General features: G+C 39.1%; 1 protein-coding gene across 11 annotated transcripts in view; it reads right to left on the bottom strand.

Moving 5' to 3' along the window:
- The window catches only part of CCDC88C (coiled-coil domain containing 88C), a 101,759-nt gene that overhangs the window by 25,794 nt on the left and 58,535 nt on the right, over positions 1 to 17,430 (bottom strand). For all 11 annotated transcript variants that reach the window (XR_005933674.1, XM_030041252.2, XM_030041261.2 and 8 more), the window contains 5 exons: positions 11,089 to 11,235; positions 9,499 to 9,643; positions 7,545 to 7,726; positions 3,875 to 4,012; positions 1,382 to 2,452 (listed from right to left, as the gene is read on the bottom strand). Coding sequence is in view for 10 of the 11 variants with exons in the window: in XM_030041252.2 (XP_029897112.1) it covers positions 1,382 to 2,452; positions 3,875 to 4,012; positions 7,545 to 7,726; positions 9,499 to 9,643; positions 11,089 to 11,235 (1,683 nt within the window). In the remaining variant the exon portion in view is untranslated. The remainder of the gene's footprint in view (positions 1 to 1,381; positions 2,453 to 3,874; positions 4,013 to 7,544; positions 7,727 to 9,498; positions 9,644 to 11,088; positions 11,236 to 17,430) is intronic.

The raw sequence follows: 17,430 nt of genomic DNA, 5'->3' as shown, positions 1-17,430 counted from the left end.
AGTTACTGAAGCACTTCAAGTAAGAAAAAATTCTATCCTGGATATCAAACAGAAGGAAGAACAAAATTTAAAAAAAACACTTTGTTAAATATAAACTGTAGGTATTCAATAGTCCTCAGATATCACAAACTTAGCCACGTATTCATTCACACAGCAAGAAAAAAAAAGGTAAGGGTAAGGTCAGTGCCAGCCCATGGTCTTTAAACAGGTCCCTTCAACATCCATGAACTCCCTTCTGTAGAACCTATCTAAAGTAACTAAGGAAAAGAAGATGCGCTTCTGTATAGGTCTGCACCACTGGAAATTTGCAAAAGTCTGAGAAGGGAAAGATTAAAAAGAAGCCTTTTCTGAAATGCTATTATTTTATTTATTTTTAAGGAAAGTTGGATAGAAGCACAACTTGGGACTGTTTCAAATGTTTCTGATATTTTTCCTCCTCAAAATTACACTAATGCTTCAAAAACTAAAATAAAACTAAATCTTCAAGTAAGTAATTGCTTACTGCATTAGTCTTGCTGAACTTACTTATTTCACTGAGCTACTGCAGCACTGAGCATTTTCCTTTGAATGCTCTTTCACAGGAAATCCTGTTTCCGGCAGGACAACAGCAGCTGGGGCAGGCAATGAGAGCAACTTGCAATAACCTGAATCATCTCATAGGCCATTTGTAAGAGTGTCAGGTTCTGGCACACACACCATTAGTTTGCTAATGTCCTAATGCTAATTGTGTATTTTTAAAAGATCACTATTAGGAAAAGTGCGATTACTGCATTCTGCAATGGAGAGGAGTGCTGGAAGAGATTGCTGTTGCTTAACAACAGAGCTGCTTAGCATGCTCTCACTCTGCAGGGAAGCTTTTGGGGAAAAACGCTGTAGGTAGTTGTAAAGCAAAAACTTGGTGCAGCTGTTATTGAAAGGGTTAGGTTGGTCATCTGGGATGGTTCTTGTTTTAGCTAAGTCCGTTTTAGAACAGCGATGTTAATGTATCCTCAACAAGTGCTCTAATTTCTAGGCTTAAGAGTCAATCTCCCCTGCTGGAGCTCTCATGTTAGCAAACAATTTTGTGGTCACAGGGTTAGTGAAAGTATCAAAGTCTTTGTTTTACAGCTACCATGTGGGAGCTGTGTTAAAACCCTATTCTGCATGAAAAAAGATGTCATTTGGAGACATTATGTTTGTGGACACAAAGCGGTACATTGCAGTTTTTAGCAGGTTCCACTTTCCAAGGCAACACTACCAAGTGATGACTGACTGTTAAGGCTGTGAAGATCTCCTGGCTCATGTATTAAATAGACATGGAACAGATGTCTCCTTTTGGTACTTCACAGAGCTGAAATAAAAAGTAGCATCATATTGAAACCAGTGGTACTATTTTGCTTACCTCTCTCAATGTAGCTAGTGTTCTTTTATCAATTGTAACTTGCTTTATGAGATCTTTATTGTCCTTTTCAAATTCTTTCAGCTTATTAGCTGAATCTCTGAATCGAGCAATTTCCTTTTCTAACGTCTTGTTTTCTTTCTCAGCAACTGCCAACTTTACTGTACTATCATCCAAAATAGCATCTTTCAGCTCCACCTGCTGCCAAAGCCTTTTTGTTTCTTTCTCTAGCATTTTTTTGTCTTTCTCAAGCTGAGACATTTCTTGTTCTAGGGCTTTGTTCTCATTTTCTAACCTCTCTAACCGTTTGGCAGAAATCTTTAGCTCCTCAAGGTTCCTCTGGAGGACCTGATTTTCACTCTCCATTCCCTGTACTTCTTTTTCTAACTCCTGGATCTTTTTGCTGCTGTTCTCCACGATTTGCTGAAGTCTCTGGTTTTCAGAGTTGACACTCTGATAGCTTAGCTCCAGCCTCTCTGATTTCTTGCTCATCGCTTTTAACATTTCCACATTCTTTCTTAAGTCCTCTTTCTCCCTCTCCAAATCTTTATTTTCTGCTTCTATTTGTGCCATTTTAGTGCTGGTAAATCTCATGGTCTCCACTACTTTCCTAAGCTCCAGATTTTCTTCATCCAATTGTTTGTTGTCCCTTTCCAGGTCCCCAAGACGGATGGAAATATTCTGTAATGTGTCCAGGGATTTTCTTAGCTTCCTGTTTTCCACTTCCAGATCCCCATTCTCCTGCTCGAGAACTTCCACTTTTTCTGTCACTATTTTCATCGCTGCTGCCTTCTTTGTGAGCTGTTCATTCTCCCTCTCCAGCCGATGGAGCTCTTTTTCCATTTCTTCCACTCTTTCCACTTTTTCTTTAACCTGGTCAAAATCCTTTTGCAATTGTTTCTTCTCAAACTCCACCTTGCTCAGTTTACTACTAGTCTCTGTAACTGTTTCATGAAGGATCTTGTTCTCTTTTTCAATGTCTTTTACTCTTGCCTCACTGCTCACTTGAGATCTTTGTCTCAGGGATAAGACCACTTGATTAAGGTGATCATTTTCTTGTTTAAGGTCCTTTATCTACATAAACAATAAAAAAGTCATGCAAATGTTACTCACCTACCTTATGAAGTGCAGTATAATTTAGTCCTGAAGCAAACAGATGATTGTTAACAAAACCATGTCCATTTAATCCAAGACAAATTTCTCAACAGTTTTCCCTGATTAAAACCAACAACCCAAACTAATGAAAAAAATTGTTATCTCTGGTAACCCACGATTCTAACAAATTAAAAATAGTGTTATATTCCTGCTATCAGCTAAGAAGGTTGAGGCAGAAGGAGAAAGTAGAAGGGATCTTCAGAGAACACCTTGGAGAAGATACTTTGTTAGGAATCATTCCTAATAATGAATATCTTTCTGTCTAGGTTTACATTACTCTTTGGGATCTGAAGACACAAATTATCTCTGATAAGGTGTCAGAAACCCCAAAACTTTTGAAAATTTATAGCAGTTATAGATCTCATTAAGGACACACTTTCTGTAAGAACAGTACATTTACTTACTCCACATGTCAAATTTCAGCTGAAGCAATTGTGATTTAGACTGCAATTTGCATTTGATTCTTATCTAGACAACATCCACAAAAATCAAAAAGGACTTAGACCTGAAAAAAATCAGAATCTGCCCTTTTCTGATGATTGAGGATACTTCTGGTTTTACTTCCTGCCCTACCTGTGAGGCATTCATAAATTCTTACCACTAAGGGTCTGTATGAGTTCTAACTGAAATGTAGGACTCTGGTGGTAAAGTGCAGTTTCCCAGGTAGAAGTCTGGGTAAGAATCCTTCAAGATGAAAAGCACTACACAAACCCCACCAAACTTGGGAGTAGATTTTAATACAGGTTGAAAATATACAGACCAGTCTCAAATGATCTGTGTCTCTATTTTCTTCACTAGTCAAATTAATACAGATGATACCTTGCACAAACCTATAATAGGATAGTTTCAAGGCATTGCACATGAACTGCAGCACAGTAGTAAAAGCTGAAGGGTGTTTAAAATATCAATCCAGAAGACATAAATGCTTTCTCAGCATCTGTTTAAAATAGAGCAAAAAAGGTTGGGTGGCTTAAAAAAGCCCAACTAAACCAATCAGGACATACAGCTGGCAGAAAACCAATCTTCTGCAATAAAATGGGGTTTTATTTGCACAACCTAAAACCAATTGGTATCCCATTTAGTTACGATCCAGGGCTTTTTTCCCCAAATCCTTACAACAGCCTGAAGATCCCCCTACGGTAATAGAGGCAGTAGGTAGCAAAGCATGCTGGGCTTTTTTGCTTGAAGAAGCCTTTTACCTACCTACCTTTGAACAAGTTCAACCTGCACTTAATAGCTCTCAAATTGCCCTATCTCCCTGAGAACTAGATGCTCTAAATGACATCACTAAATTACCACTACTGAGCGTACACTTTTCTATTACATTTGTGAAGTTTGCACCTGTCTGTCTTTGTCAGCTTTTAGAGTCTCCATGATGACTTGTAGCTGTTCTTTATCTTTTATCAGCTCCTCGCTCAAGGTCTCCAGATCTTGATTACTTTGCTTCTCTTTCTCAATTTGATTTTGCAGCTTCTCAATCTGCGTGGAGAACACACCAAAACAGATCAGCCACAGCTTGACACAATGACTGTTTGCACTTTAAGTTATTTTGAAGACCAGAGAGGAATGAGATGGGGACTGTGGCTGAGAGATGTAATCCTTCCCTTCTGCAGCTTGCCAGTCTCAGAGGAGGAAATGGACTGTTTTGGTTTTCTCACAGTGCCAAGACTCTCCTTCATGCCTTAAGATGAGAGCATATAAAGTACAGCAGTAAGAAATGCTTCACCTGCCTGCCTGAAGGCCCTGTTGTGCTCCTGTTGTCAGTGATTAAGAGTCTGATGCTCACCTTTCTGAGGGACTTGCCTCCTCCCAGCCTCTCCATCATGGATGGCCTTAATCTACCAGTGAATGTCGAGAAAGTTATTAAGACAATTCAGTGAGCTATAGAACTAAAAAAAAAAAAAAAAATCAGGAACAGAGGAAAAGCACTGGAGTTTCCAAGTTTACCTTCCCTCTCCCTGTGCTCTGTTGGCCCTCTGTTTTCCCCAGCAGGTGACAAAACTGGATTTGAAGATTTGTGAATAAGGTCCAGTCCTACAATGAACGTTGTCTTCTTACTCCCTCCTTCTGAAAGTTGTACTCATAATGCGCTAAGCACTGAAAAGCAGTAGCTCTTCAGTATTTAGAAGCAAGAAGTTCAGAGAGCTAGGGTCCCCAAGTCGGGAAGTATTCCTTTCTATGCTTGTAAAGTACTATGAGCACCTACAGTTCTGCACAAGTATCAGCTCATTTTTTTTGTGTCGGTATTATGAACTTTGCCAACAGTGGAAAATGTCAATGAAAAAGGTATTAACAATAATTCTTACAAGTGGGAAATAGCTGGAGGCTGGGCTCTGCCTATGTCAACATGTGCCTCATTACAGGAAGTGTTTAAACAAGCAGGGGCTGCCCAGATTGGAGATAAGAACGGCTTAACAGAAATGTAACCATGTTAAGGTTCATTAGTCTCAAAGGAGCTGTTCAGAGAAAGCTGGAACAAACTCAGTAACTCAGCAATAGCTGGTCTTCATTAGCACCTCCCAGAAAACTGGAGGCAAGTAAGAAACTACTGTTTACAGCTTGTTTCAGTCCACGAAGTCAGGAATGCAGAGAAAACAGATAGGTACTTGGACTGCTACTACTTGACTGTGCCTGAAAGGAGGGTTTTCTATTATTAACTCCTCTGAAAACCTTGCAAGAAAGGAAAAAAATATGTATGTGACTTTTCCTTCATATCATCTCCTCTCGTACTATCTGAAAAATCCTTTTCTGGCTACATATTCTTTCCAAGCACTAGATCAGTAGATAGCCAAGCATACTCGAACAACAATTTTTGAAAGTCTCAGACAGTGGAAGAAATCTGACTCTAGTTAAATGACTTTAGGAAGGCAAGATTTTACTATGGGTATCTCAGGAAAGTTACAAAAAAAACCTACAGGCACAAAACATTTGAGAAAAACATTTATCTCTTGTCCTGTGACTTTATATGTGCTTGTCTTTAACAGTCCTTAAGAACTGTTGCCTTCTCCTCTGCCTACTGTAGTAACCATTCTGCAGTGAATCAGAGAGACTTCCCCTATTATCATCCTCTCTCCCCTAGCACACCTCCCTGTGGACATGCATACCCTCTAATTAAGGGGATACATGTGTGAGAGAAATACAAAAACATGTTAGAGAAAAAGAAGATTAAAAAAAAATATAAACATCTCAAATCAAGATTATTTTACATATGATGTATCAGGTCTCTGTACACTGAGAGACAACTGTATGTCTCACACAGACTATAGAATACTGTCTACTACTTTTTTTTACCAAATCTCCCTGAACGGGAGGTGCAGTCCATCAACAACTTGACTGGCCTGTGGTACTCAGTCAACAGCTCCCATCATGTTCTGTGTTTCTTTGGTGAAGAGTTCATGCATTTCAATTGTTCTTAATAGTAGTATTTTTTACCTGCCATTTTTTTCCTCACTGGTCTGATAAATACAGTGCTCCCCTTTCACCACACAGGCATTCCCCACTACTGTTTTTTGCCTTATTTAACTACCAGACCTGTAGGTGACCCCACCACATCAACACATTCATCATCATCAAAAACATCAGGCTAATTCTGGAATCACAACTGTTGGCACCAATACAGTGCCATAACAAGAGGTGCCCACAGGAATGTGCCTGGGGCAAAGCCAAAGGTTGACCACAGTTATTCAAGTGACTTAAATTGCTGTACACCACAGGTATCTGCTGAGTCCTTTATATGCCTTGATCTCAATTTTTAAGCATGTAAATTAGAGCTGGAGTGAATTACTCATACATAACAGGTCATAAATAGGAGTGTGGAAGGAGAAATACAGTGAACTGAATTTTTGCAGTTCTCCTTGTTCACAGAAGAAAGCCAAGCAGCAGAACTGGTCTCTCAACTTGGCAAAAGAATCTCTCCAGAAGATGGAATGATCCTGTGATGGATACCTGTTCTCCTTGGCAGAGAAACTGGCACTCTGCTAGTTACAATCTGGTAATCCATGACCAGCATTTCATATCCAGATTCTTTCACCCCTTGTCCTTTAAAGCATTCAGTTAGCCCATAGGCAGGCCAGAGAGGACTGAAATCTTTGTATCAATGTCTCACACACACACAGGTTACAGCGGTAATGGGAAAATGACAAATGAGCCTTATGTTCTGGATAATTTAACAAAGGTAGGAATGTGGGAAAAAATGACATGGACATATTTTATACTCAGACTAGCAAGCATTCTCTTTCCCCACCGGCACTTAGCTCAATTAATCAGAGTTCAGAATGCAAGTTACTAGCCAGACAAAAATAAAGCTAGTGGTTGGAGGTGAACTGAGCACTGTGTTTCCCAAGGACAAGCACTGAGCTGGCATTTGAGCTAAATGTAATCACAGTTAATTAAATAGAGTGTAAAACACAGATATATATATAAATTTAAAAAGCAGTGACCTGCATATTTGTTACAAAGATTAAAAGAACCCACATCTTTGCGGAGAGGGAGACACTAGAGAACTTCTAGTAGCTAAAAGGACAAGACAAAGACAAAGACCTGATCCAGGACTATGGACAGCAAAAAAGGCTTATTTAAAAATATACTAACCTGAATTCACCTGTGTGATTTATTTCACTTACGTGGAAATAATATTAAAACTTTCAAACAAACAAAATAGTTTAATGTGGCCATGGCTTCCTTGCCTAGTAGTGACTGCCATAAAATGACAAAAAGGGACACAACAACAGTACAATCTGACAGGGGCAAACAAGTACTAAAAGACAGCTTTTATTAAACAGGAACAGTCACTTGCCTCCAATGATGCACGTAAGTAGGCAGTGAAGTAGAAGGCAATAGAATACACCGATATTAGAATGCAGTTAAATAGACTGGCCAAAAATCACACCCAGTCTGCTGGGGAACACGGGTGAATTCCCTGCAATCCCTCATCATTCAGGAATGCCATACAGTCCTGTGTGCACTGTGTTTAAAACCCAAAGAGCTCTCTTTGTTCCTGTGAACAAATTACCTTTTTGCTAAGCTGTTGATTTTCCTTTTCCAGTTCCACAAACTTTAGGCTGCTCTCTCTGGAGGTCAAGGAGGCATCTCTCAGCTCTTGGATTGTGTTCTGCAAACTCTGATTATCCTTCTCTAGCTTCAGTATGCGACTGGAAGCACATTCATTCAACTCAAACACAAAGGACTTTCTGGCTGTTGAAACATGAGAATCAGAAGGTGGCACTAACCAATTCACAAACATCTCCCTTCCTAGGTCATTAAGATTCACTTGTATGAAGATAATTGCAGTCAGATCCTTATCATTTCAGCTTGACTGCTACATCAACACTTTGTTAAAAACAGAACTCATTTTCACAGATAACAGTTAAGATCTTTAATAAATAGGCAAGTAACTGAACAGATAACCATCTTAAAAGTTACTTATTTTCCTAACTCTTCTTAAAGTTGCTTTAGCCATGTTAGTAGCATCTTTAATGTTAGTAGCAAAATATACATTGATACCCTCTCATACTTCCATCAGAGGAAATAAATTGAGGCAGAAAGTAAACCACTGTGAAGTGTTTGCTAAGACAGCAAGATGGTGCACTTCCAAAAGCTAGTGAAAACTTAGGTATTCGATCACATTTAGTCATGGAAAAAATTCTTACAAAAGTGAGTTCCAATGCTTATCTTCACAGCTACTTCATCAAGAATATGCTGGATCAGGGAGGATATTTTACTACCAGGTATCCAGGCACAGGACATCTATCAGAATGTTGATCATAGAAAAGTGTCTGAAGTTGAAATCTCAGAACTAACAAAATTTATGCAAGTTTTATTTGTTATTTTACTCTAAATGTTTGTAGATCAAAAGTCTCACTACCTCTCAGCCTTAACTCCCAGCACCAAAGCCTCATTCTTCTGTTCATTTCTCTGTCAGCACCTGAATCATTATAAGAGCAACACTCTGTTTCACATGGAATAATTGCTACCCTTCATCTCAAAACCACATTTCATATGAAATTGACTTTAACATTGTCTTTAAGTCTCAGAAAATCATTCATTCCTGCTAAATAATTAGGACTATTACATACAGCACACTGAGTACTTTAGAAGTGGCAAGTTTCTGAGAATGGTAAAATCCCATTTGTCTCTTTTATGGAGCATCACCTGGAGAGTTTTGTTCAAATGAAGACTCAAATAGTGAAGTTTCAAAGTTTAATGTTCTTAGTTTTTTCAAAATCAGGCTTCCTTCACTATTTTTTTTTCTACTGAATATAGAAGATTACTGATATTCTCAGTTCCTTTTACTCTCTTCTTCTTTGGTTAATCAGAGAGGTTCTGAAGGTCTAGTGCTGAAATGCTAAGCATCAGTACAGTGAAAGAATCTCATCTTTTTTTGTTTTTTTTAAACCACTCTTAGGTTAGGCAAATTTTGAAAGTTATGTTTGAGAGAAATGAATGTTGTGATAGTTCGGAAATCAAATCAACCATTAAAAAAAAAATCAGCCAGTTATTTTAACTGTATACATTTTTCAGTATCTAGTAAAAATAAATGACTTCAGCATACACTACTTCCTGGGACTTAAAGACCAGATAATTGTCTGTACTAATTGTACTAAAGAATACTAAAGATCACAGACTCCTCCCAGCCATTCAGTTAGAAAAATTCAGTGTTCAGTGTGACATTTCTGCTGTCATTTACAAAGCTTTCTTTTTTAAAATTTTTATCATTTTACTTAAAAGTCGCGCTCTGAGTGACAAACAAAACAAAAGGAAAACATTTTAATGCTTTCAAAAGAAAGTGAAAGAAACTAGAATGAATAAATTTTAGAAGTTTTGAAAAACTAAGTTCAAAGTCAAGTGGCTGAATGAGGGAAGTTGTCCAAGCTCGGACTCAACTTCTGTTCCCATCTCAGACAACCAACCTGTCTACTCTGAAAGAGAACACAAACACAAGAACAGCCACCCCAGCTGGTACTCACTATCTGCAAGATCTGTGCTTTTAGACAGTTGTTCTAGTTCCCAGCCTAGATGTGCAGACTCGTTCATGCTCTGTTTCTGTGCAATCTCCAAGACCATGTTCTCCTCCAGCAGCTCTTCAATTCTCTTCTTGTCCGTGTCCCGGTCCTGTGCAAGACACGCATGAATGAAAATGCATATTCAGCTTATCTGTAAGATTGTTCTGTCAGTTGAACTGCTACAAACACAACACACGTTGAGGGTAGAAGAATGTCCTTAAACACTGTATACTTTTATATTAAAATATATGTACAGCATTTAATGTTTGTTGTGGGCCACAGAATACAGTACAGGGACACCCAGCTGGCCCTGTTTAGAGTCAGCTCAGGTCCACAATACACTTGGAGGGAGGGTTACTTGAGTGAGAACATACTGGGTGATGACTGGGCCAGTACGAACCAGGGCTAGTAAGGCAGGCTGGATTCAAGCTGTGTCCACACCTAAGCTCTTCAAAAACATGTAGCATCATGCACTGACACACTGGAAACTCTGCAGATATAACCTTGAATTCTATAAAGCTTCTTCAACTCATCACATCAAATTTGGATCCAGTCATATGGATCAGCAAGTACCATCTGCCTCATAATTTGGGTTTTAAAATATCCAAAAAACAGATCTGGAGAATGAATCTACTGTTGCTTCTTGTGACTATTGTGGCCATTTGCATTTGTGGGACCTGAAGTGGTGCCTCAGAGGGTCCAAAATTTTCAGAAAGCATTACCCAAAATTTCACCAATTCACCCAGAAAAGCATAACTCAAAATCACCAGCCACTTTGGAAAAGCTGGAGGATCACATGACATTTACAATGCCCTGAATCAGCCATTAAACATAACTCCACACAGCACCTTCAACATCTTTGTTTCCAACAGACTCTGTTGGGAAACCTATACAGTTAAATCCTTATACAGTTAAACCTACAAGAATTCAAAACACAGTGGGATAAAAGGAGGACTGTTAAGTAAAATACAGGAGATGAAAGAATATTTATTATTTCTAGTGGGATTATAAAATAAAATATAATGTTGTTTTTTGTTTGTAGACAATAATCTGCCACTTCTTACATTTCCTTGTCTATGAAGCAATAAGCCATGTCTCTGATTTACACAGAAATAAATTTTGGAATTTTGTGTCTTTTACAGCAGTAATGGATTCTTAAAGTCACTGTAATGGCTGGGGGTTTTGTTTCCAACAAGAAAGATTATTTACCACAGTAGATTTCATTTCCTGTATCTAAGAGATTTCTACTTAACTGATAGATTTTAACATCTCCATTATCAATATGTATGAAGGCAATCTGTATTTTAAAATTGTGATATACCTTCTTGCATAAAATTAAATTCATCAGTCTCACACAAAGTAGCATTGGTAATATTTACATTGTTATCATTACAATATTTCAAGAATTAATGTACACAAAATTCAAACTAAAAACCTCTTTAAAAGCACTGTTGATTTATTTGGCTGTCTCCACTGGTTTCTGCAACATGAATCTGTGACCTAGCATAAAAACAGAAGTTCAAAAAATTAGCATAATGAAAAAGAGGGACATACCAGCTCTACATCATGAAGTTTGGATTTCAACTGCAAGTTTTCCTTCTCTAATTCATGCAGTTTGTCACCACGAGCTCTTGCCATTGTTAGCTGTTCTTCTAGCATAGCCTTTGTTTCAATTAATATGATATTGTCCTCTCTTAACTCCTAGGGAGAAAAAGTAACAATATCAATCTCTTCACATAAACCGACTTTTCAAAGACCACGTGACTTTCATAAACTGACATTGCAACACACAGGAAAGAAATTTGACACGTTTCTCTGTTTCATAAAAAAGTTTTTACGTGACATTTTAATGGGAGATGATACTATGTTTAATTATCTGTGTCATTAATGCAAGTAAATCTAATATTTCTTGCTGGTTTTTCCTGAATTTTAGATGTTCAATGGAGTTCCTTTTGCTTTATATGAGGCTACATTAAGAGGTGCACCAAAGAGACTCGACACAGACAAACAACTGTTCAATTCCAATTCCACTGTTATAATACCTTTTCCTTAGCCAACTCACTGTGGTCCCCAGTCTCCCCAGTTTCAAAATACATTATTTACTGTCAAGGGATGTTATAGTATATTCAAAACACGTTGGGGAGCACTATCCATCAATATATACTATGTACATATCCCTGTTTCAGTGCACTTACATGTAAACGTCTGTTTGATGAAGTTTCTCTCTCTCTCTCATAAACAGAATTTTAATTCACTTAAACAAAAGTTGTTTTATACTTATCACTTAACACACACCCTGCTCCATCCCCAATAAACATGTGAGCATTAACTGCACAAGTCATGTTGCTTATCCATTACAGCTTTTGGATCAGTTTTTGCTGAATAAAAGTTTAACTTATTATTCTCATGTAGCCACAGCATTAGAAACAAGTTAATTATACCACACTCTGAATGTTCCTTGCAGAGCAACAAATGAAGCTCTGTGCATTCAACTATCTTATCTCCAGAAACATGAAATGTCTAAAGCATAAAATCTGGCCATGTATTCTTGGTCATATTTTAAACACATCTATTAAATTATGTCTTATTTCAAGTTATAATACCTCACTGCTAGCTTTTACTCTTGTTGATCCTCAGATAAGTCTTGAGTCAGAGACAGAATTTTCTATGAAAGGAACATATCAGCATTTAAAAGATTAAATGGACACAGGAAGGATTTTTGCCCAGAAGAGTTACAATGGGGCAAGAAGCTGATTATTTGATTCTCTAAAGAAATTTCCTTTTGTCTTTCTCTGCTTTCCTCCCTACTCTCTCCACCCCTTCCCCTGCTCCAATGAAATATGCAAAAACAGAAAATGTGCACACAGGCAGGATGAAATGCTTATGGTTTGACAAGTTTATTCCCGGACAACTGTCTTAAAAATGTGAAGTCTGCTGACATCAGTGTTCATGTCTGCTCTCTCAAACCACAAACATCCAAACCAAGTAGATTCCTGAAAGATCACCAGGCATGAGCAAATCACTTTCACTGCTTAGTCAGCAACTACCTTCTCATTTTTGGGGGTAGAATCAACATTAAGAAGCCTTATGTGGCTCAGTTATTTAAAAAACAAAAAGGAAAAGAGGAAAAGAGGGAAAAAAAAAAACCCCAGGAAAAAACCCCAGAAAAACAGAAAACCGAAAAAATAGAAAACAGACAAAAAAAAAAAAAAGAAAACTGAAAAAAAAAAAAAGAAAACTGTAAAGCACAAGTTAAGAGTGTCTGATGACAGCCACTCCCCTGGCTTTTTGATACTACAGGGGGCCATGATTTAATAGCCTTATATAGCAAGTAATCTTAGTTGTTTGCTGCATCTTGACTGTAGATGGCATAATATGGAAAGTCTACCTTATGCAGTACCATATTGCCCTTGATCTCTCGGTGAGTCAGCTACCAACTTGCAAAATATGAGAGGAAAAATTTCCCTACTACAGTAGCATTAAAAGGACAAGTATGTTAGTGCTTGTGAAGTGGTTCAACTACTGCAATTAAAACGTCTGAGTATGCAAGTAACTAAAATAATAATAATACTGAAACACTAATTTTATAGAACCAGCATTTTGGGCCAAGTCTGATCTAACAGGGTCACTTCAGGGTGGGCAAACTAAAAAGGCTGGCACTAAACAGATGACAGACCAGAGGAAGTACACAACACAAAATGTGCTGGGTGTCATGTAAGCTGCCACAATACCTGTAATGAAACAGCAACATGACAAGAGTTTACTTTGCTAGATCATCACACTCAATCTGGACCACAGCCCTAAGAAGTAAGGTGGTGTCTGACCTCAAAAACACGGCCTCAGAACTATCCCCAAAAATGCCTACCAAGCAGGAGCTAGTTATTTTAGTGTCTCATGAAGAGTCAAGCTACGTGCCAAGTACATACACATATCCAGGCTCTGGTACAAACCACACATCACTGGGAGCTGCAATATATGGACTGAAGCACTTCCCATCCAGCGCCCAGGAGGGGCGGACATGTCAGTTCAAAGTACTTCTGATGAAATCTTAAATTAATAACCTGGTGGAAGTGCCTGCTATGGCGAGGTCAACATTGCTCACTGGTCAACATTGCTCACTGGTATACCCATGATCTGAGGTTGTCTTAATATTGAAAAGTTCACATAATTTAAATAATTACCCCATGGGAGCTTTGTAGAGTTGCGTCTCAAGGCCTGGAAGGTAGAACTGTCCTAACTAAAACGTGTCAGCACTAACATCTCCCAGAAGTCACTGGGATAACATAGTTGACCTAAACATACATCTGGCTACAAATTGCACTTGCTAGATAATCAACAGGTGGTGGTCATGAGACAGTGGTGATTCCACTGGAATTAAGGTTTATTTTTTCTTTAATTAACAAACCCACCATTATTTTGTAACTATGAGTTTATTTTTAAATTGACAGTAAAAATAGTTGGCTGTGGATTTTTTTTTAAAATACACTGAATTTACTAGGCAAGGGATTAAAAAACCCCTTTGTTTTTGTATTGGGTCTGGCTGAGATGGAGTTAATACTCCCCATAGCAGCCCTCATAGAGCTGTGCTCTGCATCAGTAGCTAGAAAGGTGTTGATAACACACCAGTGTTTAGGCTACCGCTGAGCAGCGCTGGCACAGCATCAAGGCTGTCTCTCCAACATTTTTGCCCCCCCTCAATGGCAGGCTGGGGCAGGGCAAGATCTTGGGAGGGGACATAACCAGGACAGCCGACCTAAACTAACCGAACAGATATTCCATACCATATGACGTCAGCTCAGATATAAAAGCTAAGTAAAGGGAGACGGAAGAGGGGGCATTTTGTCTTCCGGAGCAACCACCACGCGTACTGAAGCCCTGCTTCCCAGCAAGTGGCTAGACATTGCCTGCTGATGGGAAGTAGAGAATAATATTATTTGTTTTTCTTTGCTTTCACTTTATTAAACTGTCCTTATCTTGACCCACGAGCCCTTTGTTATATCTCTCCCCCTGTCCAGCTGAGAAGGGGGAGTGATAGAGCGGCTTTGGTGGGCGCCTGGCACCCAGCCAGGGTCAACCCACCACAGTTTTATATCACTTAAATCGTGATGGTTTAATATCCAACATATATAATTCTGCTTTTGTAATTTCTAAAATAAATTACATATTGTGGTTTGATCCCGTATCACTGTGCCTTGAAATAGCTTTTTAGCTATTCAACTATCTTAAGCTATAGAAGAATGTGCATTGTGTACTCATATGGTTACAATTAACTCGGGGTAAGTGGTTGCACAATCAGGGTGTGTTGCTACTGGAAAACATTTTCAGAAACTAAAGTAGCAATCAGATTGTTTAAATCTGAAACTAGAGAATTTGCACATGCATCCAGACCTAGTTATTAAACAGAGTTCAAACCCCTCCCTTCTGGCAGTTCAGAAGCTGCCCCTGCTGAGCCATGACACAGTTAACATCTTGTGACAATCATACATTGCCTTGGACAGCTATATGAAAACATACAAGAGATGCTTTTGGTTTTTTTAACATTCACAGAAATTCCCCTGTCATCCTGCATGGAAATGTGATTGCAGTGAGAAGGAGGAATAATGGGCAAGGCAGACTCCCTGGCCTTGGAAAATAATCTGATCCCCTCTCTCAAGGTTCAATGGAGAGGAATGCCAGAGGGAAGCTTTACATTGGAGAGAAGCACCTCCTTGGAGGAAGCCCTGCATTAAGTCTGCTCCTCCACATTCAGAGTTATGACCTTGTTAAGCCACCCCAGCAGGAAGGTCTCCAGAGCATAGTCATCTCCATGTTCCTTGAACGATGGTCAAATTAAAATGTCATTTCTGAACAACTTTGTCAAGATATACAGAGAAGGAAAACACCACACATGCCTAAATGTGTTATGTTCGCATAGAGAAAGACTTGGTCCTTTTGCACTCCTTTTTGCAATAGCTCCTTAAATCTCTTCCTGCCGCCACTCCTGATTTGTATTATGTGCGTTCAGAAACTACTTGTAAGCTTGTTGGCAATTCCTAAAGCTTGTCACAGTATCATACGCAGAGCATATTCCATAGTTTTTTGCTCAAACTAACAAATGTGTATGTGAACTACAAGAAGGAAACGATTTTTAAGTGCTCATTTAATAGCTTTCTGCATTGATGCACAAAGGTAAACCCACTTTTTCTTCTCACTTACCAATATGGCACTTATTGGTATATGGCACTATATGGCACTTAAGCCCTTATAAGGGCTTATTAACAGCCCTGTCAAGAACCTATGAGCCTTAAGGTATCACATTATCACAGAAAAGCGGCTTATGCTGTACTTTATGCACCTACATTTTCATTGCTGTGCCTCTGTAAGGTTTGTTCAGGTCTTAAGACTTAGAGCTTAAGAAGCCAGCCGCAACCAGTAAATGCCATGAGATGAATCAGCACTGTACTCTCTCGTGGCAAAAATCTCTACCATGTTACAGTCCTGCACAAATCTTACAACTTGGAATTGTAAGCCAAACAGTTTTTGAGGGAGTGGGAGGAATCTGAGCAGACATTGAACTGACTGCAGCCATTAACCCTTCTTTTGGAGGGGTGGAGGACTTGAGACAGATAAGACAGAAAACTGAGGGACCACAGAAAGTTGGATACTGGTTACTATGCACAGCCCTTGTGCTACTCCATGACCATAAAAAAGACAGAATAAGTGCCCTGTGGAATCCTCTGAATGTATCAGCATGAAACGAGTGGAGTTTGCCTGACGCTGCCACTGCTCAACACTGGCGGTCCATGGCTGTGCCAAGACTTGTTCAGTGATGGTAGAGGGAGTGGTGAGAATGTGAAACACTCTGGCTATTTTAGACCACAGAGCAGCCTCCAGACAGCTGTGCAATCCTGCTGCATATTAGAAGAGCTCAGCCCCTACAGCAGTGACAACTTTTTCTAAAGGGCACACTGCGGCTCAGAATTAGGAAAGTGCCATATCAATGGGAAATATTCTTTGTCTCACTACTGTATTTCAGGGAGGTATCCTTGGAGAACCTGCACTCATCTCTGACATTCAATACTTTCACCAAAAACTGACAGCATGGAAGAGGGAGTCAGGACAATTGGAACAAATCTGACACTGAAGTGGATGTCTCCCTACTGAATGATCTGTTAACCAAGATGAGCATGCAGAGAGAACAGGAAACTGCTGGCTCTAGGACAAGCAAGGAGGCTGAGAACTCAAGAACAGAAATAGCTACTCCCTTGATCTCAGATGAAGACAAGACTAAAAAACTCCTCTCCTAGTTCCAGCTAATTTATCTGAGCAGCAGGTAGAAGCTAAGCGACTCCAGTGCACAGCCACAAGGGAAATGCCAGGATGCCACGCTGATAGCTGGTGTGCCAGCTTAATGCATGACTGATTTGCCAGCTTGAGGGAGGAAAACAGAGAAAGCCAGAGCTTCATGCTTCCTCATGTAACCTGGGAATTACTGAGAGGGAAGACAGGCTTTTGTAGTCTATTACTACATTTAATAACCATCCATTTTAGTGAACCTATTCATAAGAAGCAGCAGCTAGCTGGCCCCTCAGGTTAGAGAGGGAAAAAGAGTCACCTACAAAGTAGAGTTTATAGAGCAGAAATAAGATCTGTGTTCTCAGCCAGAGGCCTGGCAAATGTGATTTTCAACATCACTCTTCCACCTCAGAACTGGGATTTTATCTAATTATAGTGAGGTTGTCAATTACTGAACCTCCATATGCTCAGCAAGTCTGGATATTTATTTGAATTCAGCTGAAGTGTTACGTATGTGGATTATTGAAAGTTTAGGTGAGAATCACGCAAAGAACCGAAACAACAGAAAATAAGAGCAGTCTAAATTTAAAGTCAGCCCTGATGTGAGCAATGAGTTTGTCT

This window comes from Aquila chrysaetos, chromosome 2 (genome assembly GCF_900496995.4).
Source record: "Aquila chrysaetos chrysaetos chromosome 2, bAquChr1.4, whole genome shotgun sequence".
Lineage (NCBI taxonomy): Eukaryota > Metazoa > Chordata > Aves > Accipitriformes > Accipitridae > Aquila > Aquila chrysaetos.
Note: the sequence above shows the minus strand (reverse complement) of the source record. Positions and strands in the feature narration are given on the sequence as shown.